The sequence below is a fragment of the Schistocerca cancellata genome, chromosome 1 (genome assembly GCF_023864275.1).
Source record: "Schistocerca cancellata isolate TAMUIC-IGC-003103 chromosome 1, iqSchCanc2.1, whole genome shotgun sequence".
In the NCBI taxonomy this organism is placed as follows: Eukaryota; Metazoa; Arthropoda; class Insecta; order Orthoptera; family Acrididae; genus Schistocerca; species Schistocerca cancellata.
In genome coordinates, this window is record NC_064626.1 from 818,087,307 (window position 1) to 818,108,191 (window position 20,885).

Sequence of the window (20,885 nt, forward strand, 5' to 3'; positions counted from 1 at the left end):
TCTGGCTCAGTACTGATCAAAACAGCATCCTCTGCCCAGTTGTGGGAGTTACTCGCTTGTGACAAGCTGGGGGATGTTTCTGTAACCATCATGCCCCACAAGAGCTTAAATATGGTCCAGGGTATCATATTTCACAGGGAACTTCTTTTGCAGTCTGACAATGAGCTGCACTCCAATTTAGAGCAGCGAGGTGTACATTTCGTCCGGTGTGTCCACCTGGGTCCGAAGAATAATCAGGTTGCCACCGGTGCCTTCATCTTGGCCATTGAGGGTGATACATTGCCCGAGAAGGTCAAGGTGATGGTCTACCGTTGTGATGTAAAGCCCTATATCCCTCCCCCGATGTGGCGCTGTAAGTGCTGGAAGTTCGGCCATATGTCTTCCTGCTGTACTTCCAATGTCGCATGCCGAGATTGCGGGTGTACATCACATCCCAATACTCCATGTGCCCCTCCTCCCATCTGTGTCAACTACGGAGAGCACCATTCGCCTTGCTTGCCTGACTGCAGGATTCTCCAGAAAGAAAGGAAAATCATGGAGTACAAGACCCTGGACAGACTGACCTCTGAGGCTAAGAGAAAATTTGAACGCCTGCATCCTGTGCGTATGACATCATCTTACGCCACCGCTACAACAGTTCTGGCACCATCAGCTCCACCAACCCAGGTAATCTCTCAGAGCCGAAGACTACACCTGCCCCCTTGATGACGGGGAGCATTTCCCTTCCTGTTGCTCCCGCACCACCTACTTTGGGAGCAACACCCCCCCCCCCCCCCAACCATCGGGGACATCTGTCCCCACTTCTAAGCTGGAGAAGCGTAAGTCTTCTTTGGCTTTTTCTCGCTAGAAAGGGGTCCCAGGTTTCTGCTAGTGGGAAAGACAACACCCGCCATTGGCTGAAGAGCCCAAAAGCAGCTGGTCATAGGGCTTCATGCTCATCTTCAGTCCTGGAGACTGAGCCAGTGAAGTCTTCCCAGCCATGGAAACCCAAGGAGCAGTGAGAAAAATCCAAAAAGAAAACCCCTAACACCAAGGAAATTGTGGTGGCACCCACACCACTGCTACCTACAAGCTCTGCGGCTGAGGATGGGGTGGAGATTTTGGCATCCGCTGAGGACCTAGATCTCGCCAGACCCTAAGACACAATGGATATAGACTGCTCAGGTAATAAATTGGTGGCAGCAGGTGACTGAGGCGTAAACTGCCTCATTGAATGTTTGGTGCCTTCCTAGTCTCACAATGTCATCCTCCAGTAGAACTATGGTGTTTTTTCCACCATCTGGCTGATCTACGGCAACTGTTAAGCTTTACACCTGCTATCTGCATTGCCCTCCAGGAAACCTGGTTCCCAGCAATGCAGACCCCTGCCCTCCGCAGCTATAAAGGATATTACAGGAACCGTAGCGACTATAATCGAATGTCAGGTGGAGTTTGCGTTTATGTCCTAAACTTGGTCTGTACTGAACATGTGCCCCTTCAAACCCCTCTTGAAGTTGTGGCTGTCAGAATAAGGACGACACAGGAAATAACTGTCTGCAATGTGTATCTTCCTCCAGATGGTGCAGTACCCCTGAATGTATTAGCTGCACTGATTGATCAACTCCCTAAACCTTTCCTACTTCTGGGAGATTTTAATGCCCATAACCCCCTTGTGGGGTGGTACCATGCTTACTGGTCGAGGCAGAGTTGTCAAAACCTTACTGTCACAATTTGACCTCTGCCTCTTAAATACTGGGGCCGCCACACATTTCAGTGTGGCTCACGGTAGTTACTCGGCCATTGATTTATCAATTTGCAGCCCAGCACTTCTCCCATCTATCCAGTGGAGAGCACATGATGACCTGTGTGGTAGTGACCACTTCCCCATCTTCCTATCACTGCCCCAGTGTCAGGCACATGGATGCCTTCCTAGATGGGCTTTGAACAAGGCGGACTGGGGAACTTTCACCTCTGCTGTCACTGCTGAATCTCGCCCACACGGTAACATCGATGTGATAGTTGAGCAGGTTACTAGCACAATTGTTTCTGCGGCAGAAAACGCAATCCCTCGCTCTTTAGGGTGCCCAAGGTGTAAGGCAGTCCCTTGGTGTTCGCCGGAAGTCGCTGAAGCAATTAAGGAGCGTCGGCGAGCTCTACAACGACACCCATCCATGGCGCACCTCATAGCCTTTAAATGGCTCCATGCCCACATTTGCTACCTGATCAAACAATGGCAGAAGGAGTGTTGGGAGAGATACGTCTCCACCACTGGGTGCCACACGTCACCTTCCCAAGTCTGGGCAAAGATCAAACATCTTTTCAGGTACCAGGCCCCAGCAGCCCGGTGTTACCATATGTGGCGAGTTATATACCAACACAAATGTGATTGCAGAGCACTTTGCTCGAGCCTTTGCGTCAGAGAATTACCCCCCAGCCTTTCACACACTCAAACGGCAGCTGGAAGGGAACATCTTCTCATTAACAACAGGCTGCAGTGAATCCTATAATGCCCCATTTACAGAATGGGAGCTCCTCAGTGCCCTTGCACATTGCCCCGACACAGCCTGATCGCATCCAAGCCAGATGATTAAACATCTCTCATCTGACTACAAGTGACATCGTCTTGTCATCTTCAACCAGATCTTGTATGGATAAGATGTCTGTTCTTTCGGATATGTCCAAAAGAACAGACACTATATCCATATAAGTATATAGTTCTGACAACGCCGGCCAAGACCTCCTTCTTCTGTGCAGATGCACACATATTCCCGAACTCTTCCAGGACTTGGTAAGAATGTCTTCCACGAGTAATGAGTGTGTTGGGGTGAGACACTACGAATGTAGTGTGTGGACATAACAAGGTGAGAATGTGGATCTCGCAAGAGGTGTGCGTGAGATAGTCCCTGCAGCGGCGCTATCCTCTGTGCCTTCGGTGGCTCAGATGGATAGAGTGTCTGCCATGTAAGCAGGAGATCCCGGGTTTGAGTCCCGGTTGGGACACACATTTTCACCTGTCCACGTTGATATATATATTAACACCCGTTAGCAGCTGAAGGTTTTAATATAATTCTAATTTCTTTCAACCGGATCTGGTGTGATGGCGTCTTTCCATCGCAATCGCGGGAGAGCATGATCAATCCGGTGCTCAAACATGGTAAAAATCTGCTTGATGTAGATAGCTATCAGCCCATCAGCCTCACCAATGTTCTTTGTAAGCTGCTGGAATGTATGGTATGTCAGCAGTTGGGTTGGGTCCTGGAGTCTCGTGGCATGCCAGCTCCATGTCAGGGTGGCTTCTGCCAGGGTCGCTCTACCACTGATAATCTTGTGTCCACCGAGTCTGCCATCCGAACAGCCTTTTCCAGACGGCAACACCTGATTGCCGTCTTTTTTGACTTATGTAAAGCATACCACACGACTTGGCAACATCATATCCTTGCCACATTGTACGAGTTGTGTCCCCGGGGACTACTCCGATTTTTATCCAAAACTTCCTGTCGCTCCTTACTTTCCATGTCCAAGTTGGTGACTCCCATAGTTCCATCCATATCCAGGAGAATGGAGTCCTGCAAGGCTCTGTATTGAGTGTCTCTAATTTTAGTGGCCACTAAAGGTCTAGCAGCAGCTGACAGGCCGTCTCACCTTCTCTGTATGCAGATGACTTCTGCATTTTGTACTGTTGCTCCAGTACTGTTGTTGCTGAGCAGTGCCTCCAGAGAGCCATCAACAAGGCGCCATCATGGGCTCAAGCCTACGGCTTCCAGTTTTCAGCCGCAAAGTCGTGTGTCATGCGCTACTGTCGGCATCGTACCATTCATCCGGAACCCGCACTTTACCTTAATGAGGATCCACTCACTGTAGTGGAGACACATCAATTCCTAGAATTGCTTTTCAATGCTCAATTGACTTGGCTCCCTCATCTTCGTCATCTTAAGCACAAGTGCTGGCAGCACCTCAATGCCCTCCATTGCCTAAGCAACACCAATTCGGGTGCAGATTGCTGTAAGCTGCTGCAGCTCTACGGAGCCCTTGTCCAGTCCCGAACTGACTATGGGAGTGTGGTTTATGGTTCGGCAGTGCCTTCAGCATTGCATTTACTCGACCCTTTGCACCACTGTGGGGTTCGATTAGCAACAGGAGCTTTTAGGATGAGTCCAGCGACCAGCGTACTGGTGAAGGCTGGAGTCCCTCCACTGCAGATCAAGCGGGCACAACTGCTTGCCACTTACGCAGTACACAACCATAGTTCCCCTGAGCATCTGAATTACCATCTCCCTTTCCCGCTCGCGGCAGTCCATCTCCCACATTGGCAGCCCAGATCGGGGCTAATGAACGCGTTTCGTGTGCGGTCCCTTCTCTCTGAACTGGAGTCCTTCCCTTTACCACCTCTACTTGCGGTCCGTTCCATTACGCCTCCATGGTGTACGCCTCAGCTGCAGCTTCGTCTGGACCTTTTGCATGGCCCTAAGGACTCCATTAACCCCGCCGCTCTCCGCTGTCACTTCCTCTCGATTCTTGACATGTTCCAGGGCTCTTAAGTGGTTTACACTGATGGCTCAATGGCTGATGGTCACATAGGCGTCGCATATGTTCATGGAGGAGCAGCACTACTTGCCAGTTGGCTGCAGTGTTTTCACTGCAGAGCTGGCGGCCATATCTTGTGCTCTTGAGTACATCCGCTCGTACCCTGGCGAGTCATTTCTCCTGTGTACTGACTCATTGAGCAGGCTACAAGCTATCGACCAGTGCTACCCTTACCAACCTCTGCTAGCGCCCATTCAGGAGTGTGTGTGTGGACACCAGGACACGTCAGAATCCCCGGCAACGAACTTGCTGACAGGGTGGCCAAACAGGCAACGTGGAAACTGCTTATGGAGATAGGCATCTCCGAAGCTGACCTGTGTTCTGTCTTACATCACAGTGTTTTCCTGCTTTGGGATACGGAATGGTATAAGCACGCACAACAAACTGCGTGTCATTAAGAAGACTATGAATGTGAGGAAGTCTTACATGCAGGCCTCTCACAGGGAATCAGTCCTCTGCTGGCTCCACATTGGCCATAAGTGGCTAACGCATGTTTACCCACTCCGTGTCGAGGACCCACCTCAGTGTCGCTGTGGTTCCCAAATGAGTCGTCCATCTCTTGCTGGACTGCCCACTTTTAGCCACTCTGCGGCAGACTTTTAACTTTCCCAGCACCATGTCTTCATGTTGGGCGACAATGCTTCCATAGTAGCTTTAGTTTTATGTTTTATCCGTAAGAGTGGGTTTTATACTTCTATGTAGGTTTTAGAGCATGTCCTTTGTCTCTCTGTGTCCTCCACCCTAGTGCTTTTAGGGTGGAGATTTTAATGTGTTGCAAAGTGGCTGGCTTTCCCTTTTTATTCTCACAGTTGGCCAGCCACTGTAATCTGCTTTCATGTTTTACTCTCTTCTGTTTCTAGCGTGTCTCTGTTGTCTTCTTGTCCTCTTTTGTTACTTTTAGTGTTTGTTGACTTCCCTTCATTCTTTTGGCTTTTCCTTTCTTTCCGTTTTGTGTTTCTTTCTGTTTTATTCTCACACTTGAGGCATTGTTTTATTAGGAACAAGGGACAAATGACCACGTAGTTTGGTCCCTTCTCCCGCCTTTAAACCAACCAACCAACCGAGCCTATATGTCCATTTCATTTCATATCCCTACAAAGTGTTATACTCAGGTATTTGTATGAGTTTGCCAATTTCAACAGTGACTGACTGATATTATAGTCATACAATACTACGTTTTTTTTAATTTTGCAAAGTGCACAATTTTATACTTCTGAACATTTAAAGCAAGTTGCCAATCTTTGCACCACTTTGAAATCTTATCAAGATCTGACTGAATATTTATGCTGTTTCTTTCAGACAAGACTTCATTACATCTGTAAAAAGCCTGTTACTATCAATATTGTCTGTAAGGTCACTAAAATACAACATGAACAGTAAGGATTCCAACACACTTCCTTGGGGGCACCGGAAGTTACTTCTATTTCTGCCAACGAATCTCCTTCCAAGATAATATACTGTGTCCTCTCTGCAAAAGTCCTCAATGCAGTCACAAATTTTACTTGACACCCCCTTATGATCACACTTTTGACAATAAGCAAACCTGACTGCTTCAATCCAAAGCTTTCAGTGTGTCCTGTGAGAAAACTGCAAATTGGGTTTTGCATGATTGATGTTTTTAGAATCCACGCTGTTTGACACTGAGAATGTCATTCTATTCAAGAATCTTCCTTACGTTTGAACTCAGAATATTTTCTAAGATTCTACAACAAATTGATATCAAGGATGTGGGACCATAGTTCTGTGGATCACTTCTACTACACTTCTCCTAGACAGGTATTACCTGTGCCTTTTTTCCACGAAGTGGGTGTGGTTCGTTATTCAAGGGATCTGTGATACATTATAGTTAGAAAAGGGGCTAACTCTGCCACAAATTCAGTACAGAATCTGACAGGGATTCCATTGGCCTTTTTTAATTATTTCAGCTGTTTCTCAACCCCACTGACACTAATACTTATTTCATTCATCTTTCCAGTGGTACGACGGTTAAATTGGGGCAATTCTTCTGTGTTTTCCTTTGTGAAAGAAAATTTGAAATTGGAGTTAAGCATTTCAGCTTTTGCTTTGCTACCCTCAATTTCAGTTCCTGTCTCATTCCCTAGGGACTGGATACTAACTTTGGTGCCAAAAACAGCTTTTACATATGATCAGAATTTCTTTGGGTTTTGTGAAATATCATTTGACAATATTCTACTATGGTAGTCACTGAAGGTATCACTGCTCTCTTGACAGCCAAATACACTGCATTCAGCATCTCTCTCTCTATAGCCCTATGCTGGTGGTACTGATTCAAGTGCTTTTGGAAGTAAAGAAATGCTGTAGCTTCCTGACTGTCTTGTCTCATGGCTTTCAGAATGTCACATGAAAAAAGCAGAAGCACAGTTTCGCATGACAATGCTGTTCAGCGTGGAGGCATTAATTCTGTTTGAAATATTTTTTGAGACCAGAATGACACTGAGTATACTTGACAGTTGAAAACTGAAATACACAGTATTGATGGTCCATAATAATACTTACTTTACAGCTGGTTGCAAAATTAAAAAAATGTAGTATCGTGTGACTAATGAAGGAGTAGGTTTAATAATGAATAGAAAAATAGGAATGCGGGAAAGCTACTACAAACAGCATAGTGAATGCATTGTTGTGGCCAAGATAGACACGAAGCTCACGCCTACGACAGTAGTACAAGTTTATATGCCAACTAGCTCTGGAGATGATGAAGAAATTGATGAAATGTATGATGAGATAAAAGAAATTATTCAGGTAGTGAAGGGAGACGAAAATTTAATAGTCATGGGTGACTAGAATTCGAGAGTAGGAAAAGGGAGAGAAGGAAACATAGTAAGTGAATATGGATTTGGGGAAAGAAATGAATTTTGCACAGAGCATAACTTAATCATAGCTAACACTTGGTTCAAGAATCATAAAAGAAGGCTGTATACATGGAAGAAGCCTGGAGATACTGACAGGTTTCAAATAGATTTTATAATGGTAAGACAGAGATTTAGGAACCAGGTTTTAAATTGTAAGACATTTCTAGGGGCAGATGTGGACTCTGACCACAATCTATTGGTTATGAACTGTAGATTAAAACTGAAGAAACTGCAAAAAGGTGGGAATTTAAGGAGATGGGACCTGGATAAACTGAAAGAACCAGAGGTTGTACAGAGTTTCAGGGAGAACATAAGGGAACAATTGACAGGAATGGGGGAAAGAAATACAGTACAAGAAGAATGGGTAGCTCAGAGGGTTGAAGTAGTGAAGGCAGCAGAGGATCAAGTAGGTAAGAAGACAAGGGCTAGTAGAAACCCTTGGGTAACAGAAGAAATATTGAATTTAATCGATGAAAGGAGAAAATATAAAAATGCAGGCAAAAAGGAATACAAACGTCTCAAAAATGAGATCGACAGGAAGTACAAAATGGCTAAGCAGGGATGCCTAGAGGACAAATGTAAGGATGTAGAGGCTTACCTCACTAGGGGTAAGATAGATACTGCCTACAAGAAAATTAAAGAGACCTTTGGAGATAAGAGAACCACTTGTATGAACATCAAGAGCTCAGATGGAAACCCAGTCCTAAGCAAAGAAGGGAAAGCAGAAAGGTGGAAGGAGTATATAGAGGGTCTACACAAGGGTGATGTACTTGAGGACAATATTATGTAAATGGAAGAGGATGTCGATGAAGATGAAATGGGGGATACAATACTGCGTGTACTGACAGCCTTTGGAGAGCCAGTCTTGACAAAACTCTACCATCTGGTGAGCAAGATGTATGAAACAGGCGAAATACCCTCAGACTTCAAGAAGAATATAATAATTCCAATCCCAAAGAAAGCAGGTGTTGACAGATGTGAAAATCACCGAACTATCAGTTTAATAAGTCACAGCTGCAAAATACTAACGCGAATTCTTTATAGACGAATGGAAAAACTAGTAGAAGCCGACCTCGGGGAAGATCAGTTTGGATTCTGTAGAAATGTTGGAACACGTGAGGCAATACTGGCCCTACGACTTATCTTAGAAGCTAGATTAAGGAAGGGCAAATCTACGTTTCTAGCATTTGTAGACTTAGAGGAAGCTTTTGACAATGTTGACTGGAATACTCACTTCCAAATTCTGAAGGTGGCAGGGGTAAAATACAGGGAGAGAAAGGCTATTTAAAATTTGTACAGAAACCAGATGGCAGTTATAAGAGTCGAGGGACATGAAAGGGAAGCAGTGGTTGGGAAGGGTGTAAGACAGGGTTGTAGCCTCTCCCCGATGTTATTCAATCTGTATATTGAGCAAGCAGTGAAGGAAACAAAAGAAAAATTCCGAGTAGGTATTAAAATCCATGGAGAAGAAATAAGAACTTTGAGGTTCGCCGATGACATTGTAATTCTGTCAGAGACAGCAAAGGACTTGGAAGAGCTGTTGAACGGAATGGATAGTGTCTTGAAAGGAGGATATAAGATGAACATCAACAAAAGCAAAACGAGGATAATGGAATGTAGTCGAATTAAGTCAGGTGATGCTGAGGGAATTAGATTAGCAAATGAGACACTTAAAGTAATAAAGGAGTTTTGCTATTTGGGGAGCAAAATAACTGATGATGGTTGAAGTAGAGAGGATATAAAATGGAGACTGGCAATGGCAAGGAAAGCGTTTCTGAAGAAGAGAAATTTGTTAACATCGAGTATAGATTTAAGTGTCAGGAAGTCATTTCTGAAAGTATTTGTATGGAGTGTAGCCATGTATGGAAGGGAAACATGGACGATAAATAGTTTGGACAAGAAGAGAATAGAAGCTTTCAAAATGTGGTGCTACAGAAGAATGCTGAAGATTAGATGGGTAGACCACATAACTAATGAGGAAGTATTGAATAGGATTGGGGAGAAGAGAAGTTTGTGGCACAACTTGACCAGAAGAAGGGATCGGTTGGTAGGACATGTTCTGAGGCATCAAGGGATCACCAATTTAGTATTGGAGGGCAGTGTGGAGGGTAAAAATCGTAGAGGGAGACCAAGAGATGAATACACTAAGCAGATTCAGAAGGATGCAGGTTGCAGTAGGTACTGGGAGATGAAGGAAGAAGCTTGCACAGGATAGAGTAGCATGGAGAGCTGCATCAAACCAGTCTCAGGACTGAAGACCACAACCACAATCACAACAACAACAACAACAACAACAACAACAACAACAGCTGGTTGTAAAGCAGCTTTCTAGGCCTAGAGAGCTGAAAGCAGTTTCACAACGAACTGTAAAATAAGTATTATTTTTATGTTTTTAAAATGTATATGCTTTTCCAAGTACCAATGGAATATTCCATAAATACTGGAAGGTAGTTTTGCTGATTACTTCTGCTAACCTCCTTGTAGATGGGAATGACGTGCTTTCTCCCAACTACTGCATACACCCCCCCCCCTCCCCCCCCCCCCTCTCTCTCTCTGATCTACCATATAAAAAAATGGGATAACTCAGCTATCAAGACCTGGAGCTTTGTTCAGTTTTAATGATTTGAGCTGTTTCTCAGTGACACTGACAATGACACTACTGTCTGTATCACTCATCTCTGCAGCAGTTTGAGAATTAAACTGGGGGAATATATTGGATTTTCTTTTGTAAGGGAACATTTGAAAATTGGGGTCATAAAAAATCTGGTTATGCTTTATTACTGTTCCTGTGTCATCCATGACTTAGTGGACACACTTTGGAGACACCAACGGCCTTTACATATGACTAGAATTTCTTTGGTTTTTGAGAGAGGCACTTTTCCATAATGTTCTGCTAAAGCACTGATTGCCCTCTTGACTATGTAATCTAACTTTTACTTCCATTTTGTCAGTTTGTGTATCAAAGGAAATGACACAAGCAATCATTTGGAATTGTGGTGTTTCAAGAAAGGTTGCCATAATTATGTCTCATGCCCTTCCTCACGAATTTCAATTGTGTCTGAGTTGCATTGGACATGATGACAAAACAGAGGTACCACTCTAAAAGTTACACAAGTTGTTATTTGTTTCCATGCTCAATGCATTGAATAGCTGCAAACAATCAGATACATAGATGAGCTGCTTCCTGTAAGTTGTAAATATGAAAGATTGGACACAAAAGAAAAACATCTGTGCCTACAATAAATTTAATTTTAGGGTAGAATATAACTACTCTGACATATCAAAGCTAAACTAACAATGTCACACTAGACACACACTCGTGGATGTGGTGTATCAGAGATTGCAGTTACGCAGTGTTTATCAGATACCATATCCATTCTCATTTATTCATTCATATTTTGTTCTGTAAATCCCATCATGAAGTAAAGCCTTTATAGCAAAGTGGAACAAATCAAGTCACACAGGCAAATGCAGTCACTGTAGGTAATTCATCTTAAGTATGGCTCTGAGCACTATGGGACGCAACATCTTAGGTCATAAGTCCCCTAGAACTTAGAACTACTTAAACCTAACTAACCTAAGGACATCACACACACCCATGCCCGAGGCAGGATTCGAACCTGCGACCGTAGCAGTCCCACGGTTCCGGACTGCAGCGCCAGAACCGCTAGACCACCGCGGCCCCCCTCATCTTAAGTATACAAACAGCAAGTTATTATGTGCTAATTATTTATGTAGATAATTATGGGAATTGCTTCTAGGTTACTTTATTGGTACATGATGAAAAGCAGCAACTTTTCTCTTCGACAACTCTCTTTAATGTTCTAGACTAGGCATTAATGTAATTTCATGCTAACACTATTTTTTATCTATACATCAGCAAAGTGAAAACAGTTCATTAAACAAAACTGATATCTACTGGTGAAGTATACAGTGTCTTTTTAAGTAAATTTAATGGAACAGCTTTTAATTGTTTGTTTTTCTCCCTGTAGTTTCAACTTCTGTTAGAAATAATTAGCCTAATCAAATTTAGTGGTCAACAATTTGAATTTAATGCAATCTGTTTCCACACTCCTGTCACCAAGGAGTTTGCATTACCAGCTCTATTTTACCTATGTGGCTCTCTTATCTTTTTGTTGTCATTCAGTCATAAGGATGAAAATTTTGCTATAAATAGCAAAAGGTAGGCTGTAAAGTTACATAAAAGCTTTGTTTTCAGTACTGAATATAAGCGGCAGCTGCTTAGTAGAAGAGAAGGAGCAGCATAGTGTTTTTTTTTTTAAAGCTAGTTTTTCAAGCATTTCGATGTTTATGTTGTCATATCTCCTGAATTTTGAGTCACACAATGACAATTTTGCAGGGATGTTCACAGGCATACATGAATACTGTCTGCAAAACGTTTTGAGAGTAGAATTAGTAGTAATGTAGTACTCAAGTAAAATGATATGAATCCCAAAAATCGTTTTGTGGGAGTTTCAGTGAGAAAAAGTTTCATAGAGGTTTGAAATTGTGTGTAAAGTTTGTTGCATGTCACAGAGTATGTGTGCATGGTGAGTTACAAACACAGTTTCTAAATGTAGTACCTGTCTTACTGTGTACAACCTTTTAACATAAGATTACACCTTTTAATGAGTAGATTATGACACCAACTTACATTTTTAAATTTGGTAAGTGATTATATGGAATACTGGCCTCCCCCCCCCCCCCCCCCAAGAAGATATTCACAGTTTTTCCACTAGTTTACTGCTTTATTTAATAAGAAATGCTGCATGTTTTCTTGGATTGTACAAGTGCAGTCTTGTATTTAAAATGTTTATTAAAAGCAGTTTTTCACTGGTTTACTGTTTTATTTAATAAGAAGTGCTGTATGTTGTCTCGAGTCCTTGTTTCCTGAGACTAGTATGACCTGCCCCCCCCCCCCCCCCCAGTTTAGATCCTGGGTACGCCCTTGCTTATATATTGATAATATAATCCCTAAATGTTTATCTGTGGTTAATAACAAAAATGAATTTAAAATTAAATATACAATTCACAGTTATAATCTTAGAAGTGGACATAATTTCTGTACAGACCATGAATTACCACCGAGGATTCACAAAGGAGTTTTATGTTCTGGTCCAAAAATCTACGACAGGTTGTTAGCACACCCCAGACAAGGGATTGAAAATCTCTATATAATCAAAAATAAAGTAAAGGCATTCCTCATCAGACATGCCTACATTTCATCAGAATATTTGCATAATTCTAAAGTTTATGTTAAACAGATCTTGATTCTGCCAGTTTAGATAACTGACTGACGTCAATCTGTCTATTTACATTATGTTATCAATAATTGGTTATTTTAGAAATCTACATAAATTATTTAAATGCTTTGCCTTAAGTCTTGGGTAAAAGCATTAGCTACATTGTAGAAGAGAAGGAGCAGTAGCTTTTCTTCATAGTGGTCATTTTTCTCCTGGCATAGTCCATATCAATTCAGGCAGGCTGGGAAAAAATCTTACCTTCATAGTCGTGGATGTTATTGAATTTAGCATATGTTAAAATGAAGGACTAAGAAGGAAACATGTAATTTTTTGTTTTCTCAAAAAAAAAAAAAAAAAAAAAAAATTCTGCTCCGAGATACAGCCCTCCAGAGATTACACTGTGTATACCATTTTGACTAAGTGAACTTTGGGAAAGATTTATAAAATGCTGTATCTCTGGAACAGTTCTAGATTATTTTTTTTAATTTGAAAGATAATTGCTTTATTGTTACAAAGAAATCCTCCATTTGGACCTATTTATCAAAGTTTACTATAGGGTTCTGAACTTTTTTTTATAATTTATGGAATAAATTTTTTTTTCCAAAAATGCCAATCTATAAAATTTTGATTTTTTTTCCATTTGATTTGTACCATATAGTTCTATATTCCCTGAAAAAAAGAGCTTTCACTTTTAGGTTGAACAGGTTTTACAAACAATTTGAATTTTTGCCATACATAAAACCTGTTTTATTACCACAATATCACATAACAGGCCCATAAAAGTCAAAACCTAGCCTTATTTAACAGAATTTTAGATTTGAAAGATGAGTAAGAGACTCATTTTTCAAGCATTTTGAATGACTTCAAAATGTATGTGAAAGGTCCAAAGACCTAGGTTTCAATTTATACAACTTCTGTGCATTCTGTTTTGTACTGAAATTAGCCAGTCAATGAATTAAAAATATGAAACTTCCTGGCAGATTAAAACTGTGTGCCCGACAGAGACTCAAACTCGGGACCTTTGCCTTTCGCGGGCAAGTGCTCTACCAACTGAGCTACCGAAGCACGACTCATGCCCGATACTCACAGCTTTACTTCTGCCAGTACCTCGTCTCAGCGCACACTCCGCTGCAGAGTGAAAATCTCATTCTGGAATTAAAAATATGTTCCACAGTTTCAGTATCTTCCTTTGATATAGAGTGATGCCTTCCTGTTGAACCAATAAGAACTGGAGCACTTACAATCTTCAAAACATTGTGAACAGGAAGTGAGCACCAATGGCATTGTTGCTTTGAGTCCAAATACGTATCTTCTGAATTCTTTTCACAGTAGTAGTTTGTTTGGACCATTCTTTTTTTCTGCTCCAGAATTCTTTGATTTCCTCTTTGGACAAATGAATGAGGGCTGTGGATGTGTAAGATTTCACGACCCTCGTAAAATCCTCAGCATTCTGAATCGCAGCTGTATTTGGTCTGGAAAGACTATGTTTGGTAGCATGGTGCTTCAGCAGGCCTCTTACACCATCACAAGGCCCCTTCCCGTGACCAGCAGCACTGTATGCCCAGTCAGTTGGCACAAGCAACTTACTCAATTCAAACAGCTGGTAACGATTTTTAAAATGAGTAGGAGCACCATCAGAAATAATGATGATCTTCTCTGCCCCCATTTGCAATTGAAGAATTTGATAGCAAAGCATGTGCTGAGTCATTTCCTGTGTCATCACTCATAACTGCAACACTTGTGGTTTTGTTTTGAAAATATGTCACTCCTGTAAAATTTGAAACCTGGTCATTACTCCAATGATACCCTTGTACTTCTTGTGGGATAATTACAGACCAGTTCTTAGCAAAATCACAGTGAAGCATTAAACATAGTTCTTCAGCCTGTACACACCCTTTCACTTCTGCAGTGTGGTGGTGTTGCAATTCCTTCAGATGCTGGTGTGTGGTGTGTTACTGCTTTCACTGACTATTTGCCAAGTTCATCAATGAAACTGTCAAAGACAACAGTTTTCTTAATTTTTTTTTTCTCTCATGTCGCATATGTAATTTCTGCAGAGTTATCTGCTATGTCTTCCAGGCCAAGTTTCAGTAAAGACAGTCCTCCCTTTCCAGTGCAGTCACCACATTCTTGAAACAAACAAGTCTCTCGTTTTACGTCACATACTACTAACAGCTTCACATACCAAACCAAGGTGTCTTATGTCACATGCTCCATTAAGTTCTTCAAAGTTACTGCACAAAGTTCAAAATTCGCACAGTACACACATAAACAGATATCTCTAGGAGGGTGGGGAACTACCCACTTAGGCCTTAGTGCATAAAATTTTGTTCTTCCAATATGTGAAGTTGTGTAGTTGCTCTTATAAATTGCAAAAGTTTCTTTAATACTGCAAGTCATGTACCTCTTCACTTTCTCAACTTTTTGACCTTCAACTGTTACAGTTATAGTGTCTTTTTTTTTGGCACTCTAGCAAGAACAGAGAACAGTGCCATTAATCTTCCAGATAAAATGACTGCACTATTTGAACTCGAGCTGCTTCTACAGGATGACCATAATAGGGATCTGGTCTTCCAAAGACTCCTTTTAGAGACCTCACATTTCTTGATTTGTCTACCATGTACTCCTTTGAAAATATGTCTGGAATAATAGTTAAAGCTTGCACCTTTTCACTGTAGGATTCACAACATTCAACAGCTGTATTGATATTTGTGAAAAATTCCTGCTAAGAAGTGCAAGAATACTTTGGTTCATTTTCTTCTGAAGACGAAATTTTTACTTTGAAGAGTGTGGTCAGTTTTGTTGCTGTAGTGTATTCATGCATAACTTTAGTAATTTATCTGCACTTTCTTGATGCATAGTGCTTATGACTCGACACACTTGCCTCTGCAGTTGACTGATTCGGGGTATTTAATTCTTCCCCTATTGACGCAAATTCTGCGTCATCTGCACCATGGGAGGCTTCACCTTGTTCAGATACTATCATTGTTGTTATTCGGTCAAAACATTTAAAACACAAAAAGTCGTCACTGGAAAAATCTTCATTTTGAAACAGTCTTCAAATGAGAACACTTACTCCCAACCTGGACAAAGTGTCTTTTTTGTTGGTCTTATATACCACTCTTTTATTGATATGCAAGTAGTCAGCACACTTCACTCTCCTGTGGCCCCAGTCAAAAGACATTTCAAACAGTCCTTTTCACAAAACACACTGCAACTTTGTCAACTGGCAAATTCCTCACAAAAACAAAGAACTCACTAGATGGTCTCAGATTTCTTAGAAGCCTTAGCAGTAAACAAATTAGCACTGAACAACTGCAATACAGAAACCTGCAATGAACAACCATGACAAAGAAACTGACACGAAACTACAGCAAAGTATAACATTCCACGTGGGAAAAATATATCTAAAAACAAAGATGATGTGACTTACCAAACGAAAGTGATGGCAGGTCGATAGACACACAAACATACACACAAAATTCAAGCTTTCGCAACAAACGGTTGCTTCATCAGGAAAGAGGGAAGGAGAGGGAAAGACGAAAGGAAAGCAGACATGTCTGCTTGTGTCTGTGTATATGCGGATGTGTGTGTGTGTGTGTATACCTGTCCTTTTTTCCCCCCTAAGGTAAGTCTTTCCGCTCCCGGGATTGGAATGACTCCTTACCCTCTCCCTTAAAACCCACATCTTTTCCTCTTTCCCTCTCCTTCCCTCTTTCCTGACGAAGCAACCGGTGGTTGCGAAAGCTCGAAATTTTGTGTGTGTGTGTGTGTGTGTGTGTGTGTGTGTGTTTTTTATTGTGCCTATCTACCAGCACTTTCCCGTTTGGTAAGTCATGGAATCTTTGTTTTTAATATATGTATATATAAAAAAACCTGTAACAATGAAAGTGAAAAATATAACTGCAGCAGAGAAAGTGGTAAGACATAACTGCAACAAAGACAATAGAGATAAACATTGTAACAAGGAAATTAGTAAGAAACAACTTCAGTGAAAGCATACATTACCCTCGAAAGTTAAAAATATAAATAAATAAATAAAAGATTTTTAAAATAAAACCTGTCTAACGTAAGAAAGTGGAAGCTTTCCTTAACAGAGAATATAGTACTACATGGTACTAATAAACAGAAAAAAAAACTTTTCTAGATTGGCACTTTTGAAAAAAAAAATTTTTTTTCTATAAATTATAAAAAAATTCAAACAGTGACAGTAAAAGATCTGTGACAGATACATCTAAACAGAGGATACCATTGCAATTATAATGCAATTATCTTACAAATAAAAACTAACAAAATATCTAGACTGTTACAGAGATAAGCATTTTAAAATTTTTTCCAAAATTTGCATCTTCAAATTGGTGTTTGCAGTGTCATCTTTGGAGGCCTGTATCTTGGGGCAGGAATTTTTTTGGAGAACACAAAAAAACCTGTTTTTTACTTACTCCTGAATTTTAGCATATGCTAAATTCAACAACATCTAGACTATGAAGGTAACCCCCTGCCTGAAGTGACATGGATTATGCCTCCTGGTGTACACAAAAACATAAAGAAATCCCCATAGTTATGGGTATGTTAGCAGTAGTCATAATTTGCTGTTTGTATATTTTACACAAGTAGCCTGGAATGGTTACTTGTGATTGACCCAATAAATCTTTTACAGCAGAAGCACTTAATTATCTGATTCCATAATCCTCAGTAGCATATGTCCTGACATCCGAATTTTACGTAACGGATAGTATTATTTGCAATTTCAAGGTTTTTATCTGTGATGTAGCTGTGTATGAGGAAATTCTATCCAGTAAAAACTGAATAATATCAGGCTAGATCTTGTCAAAATATCAGATTGGTGCAAGGACTGAGACATAGCTTTCATTGGAAAGAATGGTATCCTTTGATTATGGGATTAATGAGTCACAAAGTCATCCATGTCATACAAATATTTAGGAATAGAAATCTGTGAAAAATGTGGATTTAAACAATAACATAAGCTCAGCTAGGCTATAAGTAAAGCAAATGATAGGCCAAGTTTCGTGACGGGGAAAATGTCGGAGAATGTAACACACACAGATAAAACAATTATCCAAAACACTTGTATTGCTCATTCTTGAATAGGCTACTGATCAAGTTATCAGAACAATACCAAGTTAACAGAGGACATCAAGGAGTATATATGGAAGGACAGTGACAGTGGTCCCACGCTTGTTTGACTGGTAAGAGTGTGTGTGTCAGAAATTGAAAAGCAGGTACTGTAAGAAAGGCGTGTAACTCTCTTGGGAACCTGCTTACAGAACTCCAAAAACTACCTTTCAAGGCGAACAGCATATTCTTCGGCCTCCTATGTATCTACCACCTAGAGAAAATTAGAAAAATAACAGCTTGCGCATTCTTCTCATACACCATCCGTGACTGGAACAGAAAACGGCCTTAATACACGGTACATACAAAGTCTGCGCGGAGATCACTACTCCACTTCCCATAAAGTGAATCCAGTGTCTTAAACCATCATATCGGTCGGTAACATTACGGTAATCACTTAATTCTTAAACTATCTGTAACATAAGCACCTAGAATAGGGGAGGAGGTGTTTGGTTGCTTGGCGAAATGGTTTAGCGCACAAATAAGTGAATTGGCTGCTTGGTTTTCTTACTTGATGAAACACTTCTTACAGTATATGTCTTACTGCCACTACGTAATTAAACAGTAAATTTCCGTACGTACTTGACAGACTAGCCTCAGCTTCACAATGAAACACAGCATTCTTGCACGCGTTTGTTCCTGGTTCGTCGCTTCCGTCTGCTGGACAGTCACAGTAATTATCATTCACGAGCCGAAAATCTATCTCTTGTTTCGAACTGTGGCATACAAAGTTTCCTTTGGAATTTGGTACATATTTGTACGCATAATTTGGATGTATTCCCCTAACGTTTACTTTTAAATGCCGGATTAATCTTTCCACGTTACCATGTGTGATGGCAGTAAGTGATAGCATTTGAAAGCATAAGAAGAGTATACCGACTAAACACACGAAAACAACCGTGTATTTGAATCGCTTTTTGAGGAACTGTCTTTTCCAATAGTCGAGTCCACGTGATTTCATTGCAGCGGCGTTTCTGTGAATTTATACACAATTCGTTCATGTCAACCCAAGTTCAAGGTATAACATTGTATATTTTCAGCAGATTCTGATCTTGAAGGCATGTAATTAATTTACTTTAGTCTGTATTTAATTACAAACTTTCACAGCTGTCTGCTTCCGCAATTGACACGCAACTAACTTCTCGAACAGTTGGCACCTTAAGGTTTCAACTACTGCAGACTGCTTCACTTTCAATAAGTTCTGTTTGTGTCAAAGATGTTAAAATGTCAACAAACTAAAAAGCGAAGACGTGGAGCTCCGATATTCGGTCAAAAGAAGAGAACTGTGAAGCGTGCAAGTGGTAGCGGTTGGCAGGACATGATTGAGATCCTTGTGTTTGTCATTGTTTACATCGCGGGAACGTCTGTGCCGTCATTTATTAAAACAGTTTAGTCCCGCCAGGCACGTACGGTTTAAAACGTTTTAGTTTACCTGTATTACTGTATTAGAGAAAAACGTTGTAATCCACGAAACCATGATAACTTTTGCGCGTCATTATTTGACAATGAAAATTCTGTGTGATATTATTGAAAAATTGTAATAAATAACAGAAGCACGGGATTTTGCGTCCGCAATGGAATGCAAAATGTTACGCCAGCAAGTATTCCCGCTTACCCGCTAGTATGTTGCTGCCCTAGGTTCCATACTCTCATTTTATGGTAGATTAGAACGAGACCGATGTTTACTTGTGCAGTGTAACACCATAGAACTGTAACAAGTCAAGGGACAAATATATTGTTTTAGGCATTTTGTGCATCAATAATGTTTCAGTTTGTTTGCAATAGAATAAAGACTATGTTGCTGATGTTTCTCGGCATTGTCAAGCGTGCTTTGTGCTGCCTCCGTCGACGACGACGGCTTTCTGGTGACCCCGTACCACTGACTGCAGTCGGTGTTGTTCCTAACACCAATACAGTTGAAAATGACGTAAGTACACATGATACAAGGTTTTACGCAAAACAATGTATTAGAAAAAAAATTGAATTCAGGATAACAGAGCAATAAACACACTGTATATACATGTACATAGGATTAGAGGAAGTTATGGGATATACAAGAGATAATGCACATTAATGTAGCTGTAAGCACCTATTTCGGGATGCGAACATAGAATGAAGTAGAACTGCTGCAACTTCTTTTCATGGAATCTTATATTTCAATTGACATATGAAACAACCCAGCAGTCCTTCACCTTGTTTTTATTGGTTGTTGAGCTCAAGTTCGTGTCACGCAGGAAAAATATTTAACATGTGTTTAAGAAATATGAGCTATTTAATACCAGAGTACTAAAGAATGTATGGGCGTATATAAATGTTATACCATCGATTTGAATTTATTTCTGTGCCATAATGAAAATTTCAGAATTGGAGGAGTCTTTAGCGTAAAACTGCACTCAGTGGCCTTAGAGCAAGTTTCCAGATTCTTAGACAGGAGATTAATAAAAGATAACTGAATCGGGTAGTTTTTGCTGCAATGATGTAGCAACAGTCTTTCTTTCAGTTCTTGTGATGAAGTGATTGTTTCTTTAGTTTATTAATATCTTTTTATATTTATTTACTTTTGTTATTTTCATGTTTGATGAATTAGGTGTTGGTTAATTTTTCTGCTGCTGTTAAGACTCTATGCGTTTGGTAAGTGTGAGACTATAAAGATTTGGCATTCAGTACTTGATCAGTCGTTTCTTTTTCTGTCATGTATCACGTCTTTCACCTCTGGCATTCATGCATGTGAAAAAAGCAAAGTTGCTCTATGATCAGAGTCCATTTAAGCTTGGGTTGCCCTATAAGCGGCTGAGTAAACGAAATACCCAGTGAGGCACTATGCTGTTAAACCAGTCTTCAGTTGAGGTCAAAGCTGTCACAGGTCAAAGCCAGTGCCTAGAGCTGAATATTCCTCTTTATCTGGTCTCTGCATCTGCAATGGCGTGCTACATATTGACCACAGTTAAGTTCTCATAGTTATTCAGTTTTAATTGCCGCATATGTGGAGGAGTGGAGAAGATTTGTTGAGAAGGTATGATATTGACCAAAGTTCCTGCATCTCAGACCAGGAGCCAGTATATGTGGTGTT

The 20,885-nt window shown here is 40.8% G+C and overlaps 2 protein-coding genes across 2 annotated transcripts in view; one reads left to right on the plus strand and one right to left on the minus strand.

The window, feature by feature from the left end:
- Window positions 1-19,036, minus strand: part of LOC126188252 (uncharacterized) — a 28,894-nt gene extending 9,858 nt beyond the window's left edge. The window contains exon 1 of the mRNA XM_049929817.1: window positions 18,398-19,036. Coding sequence (XP_049785774.1) covers window positions 18,398-18,776 — 379 coding nt within the window. The 5' untranslated portion in view covers window positions 18,777-19,036. The remainder of the gene's footprint in view (window positions 1-18,397) is intronic.
- A 14-nt stretch (window positions 19,037-19,050) lies between these two features.
- The window catches only part of LOC126188243 (receptor-binding cancer antigen expressed on SiSo cells), a 40,336-nt gene continuing 38,501 nt past the window's right edge, over window positions 19,051-20,885 (plus strand). Inside the window, exon 1 of the mRNA XM_049929805.1 lies at window positions 19,051-19,742. Coding sequence (XP_049785762.1) covers window positions 19,578-19,742 — 165 coding nt within the window. The 5' untranslated portion in view covers window positions 19,051-19,577. The remainder of the gene's footprint in view (window positions 19,743-20,885) is intronic.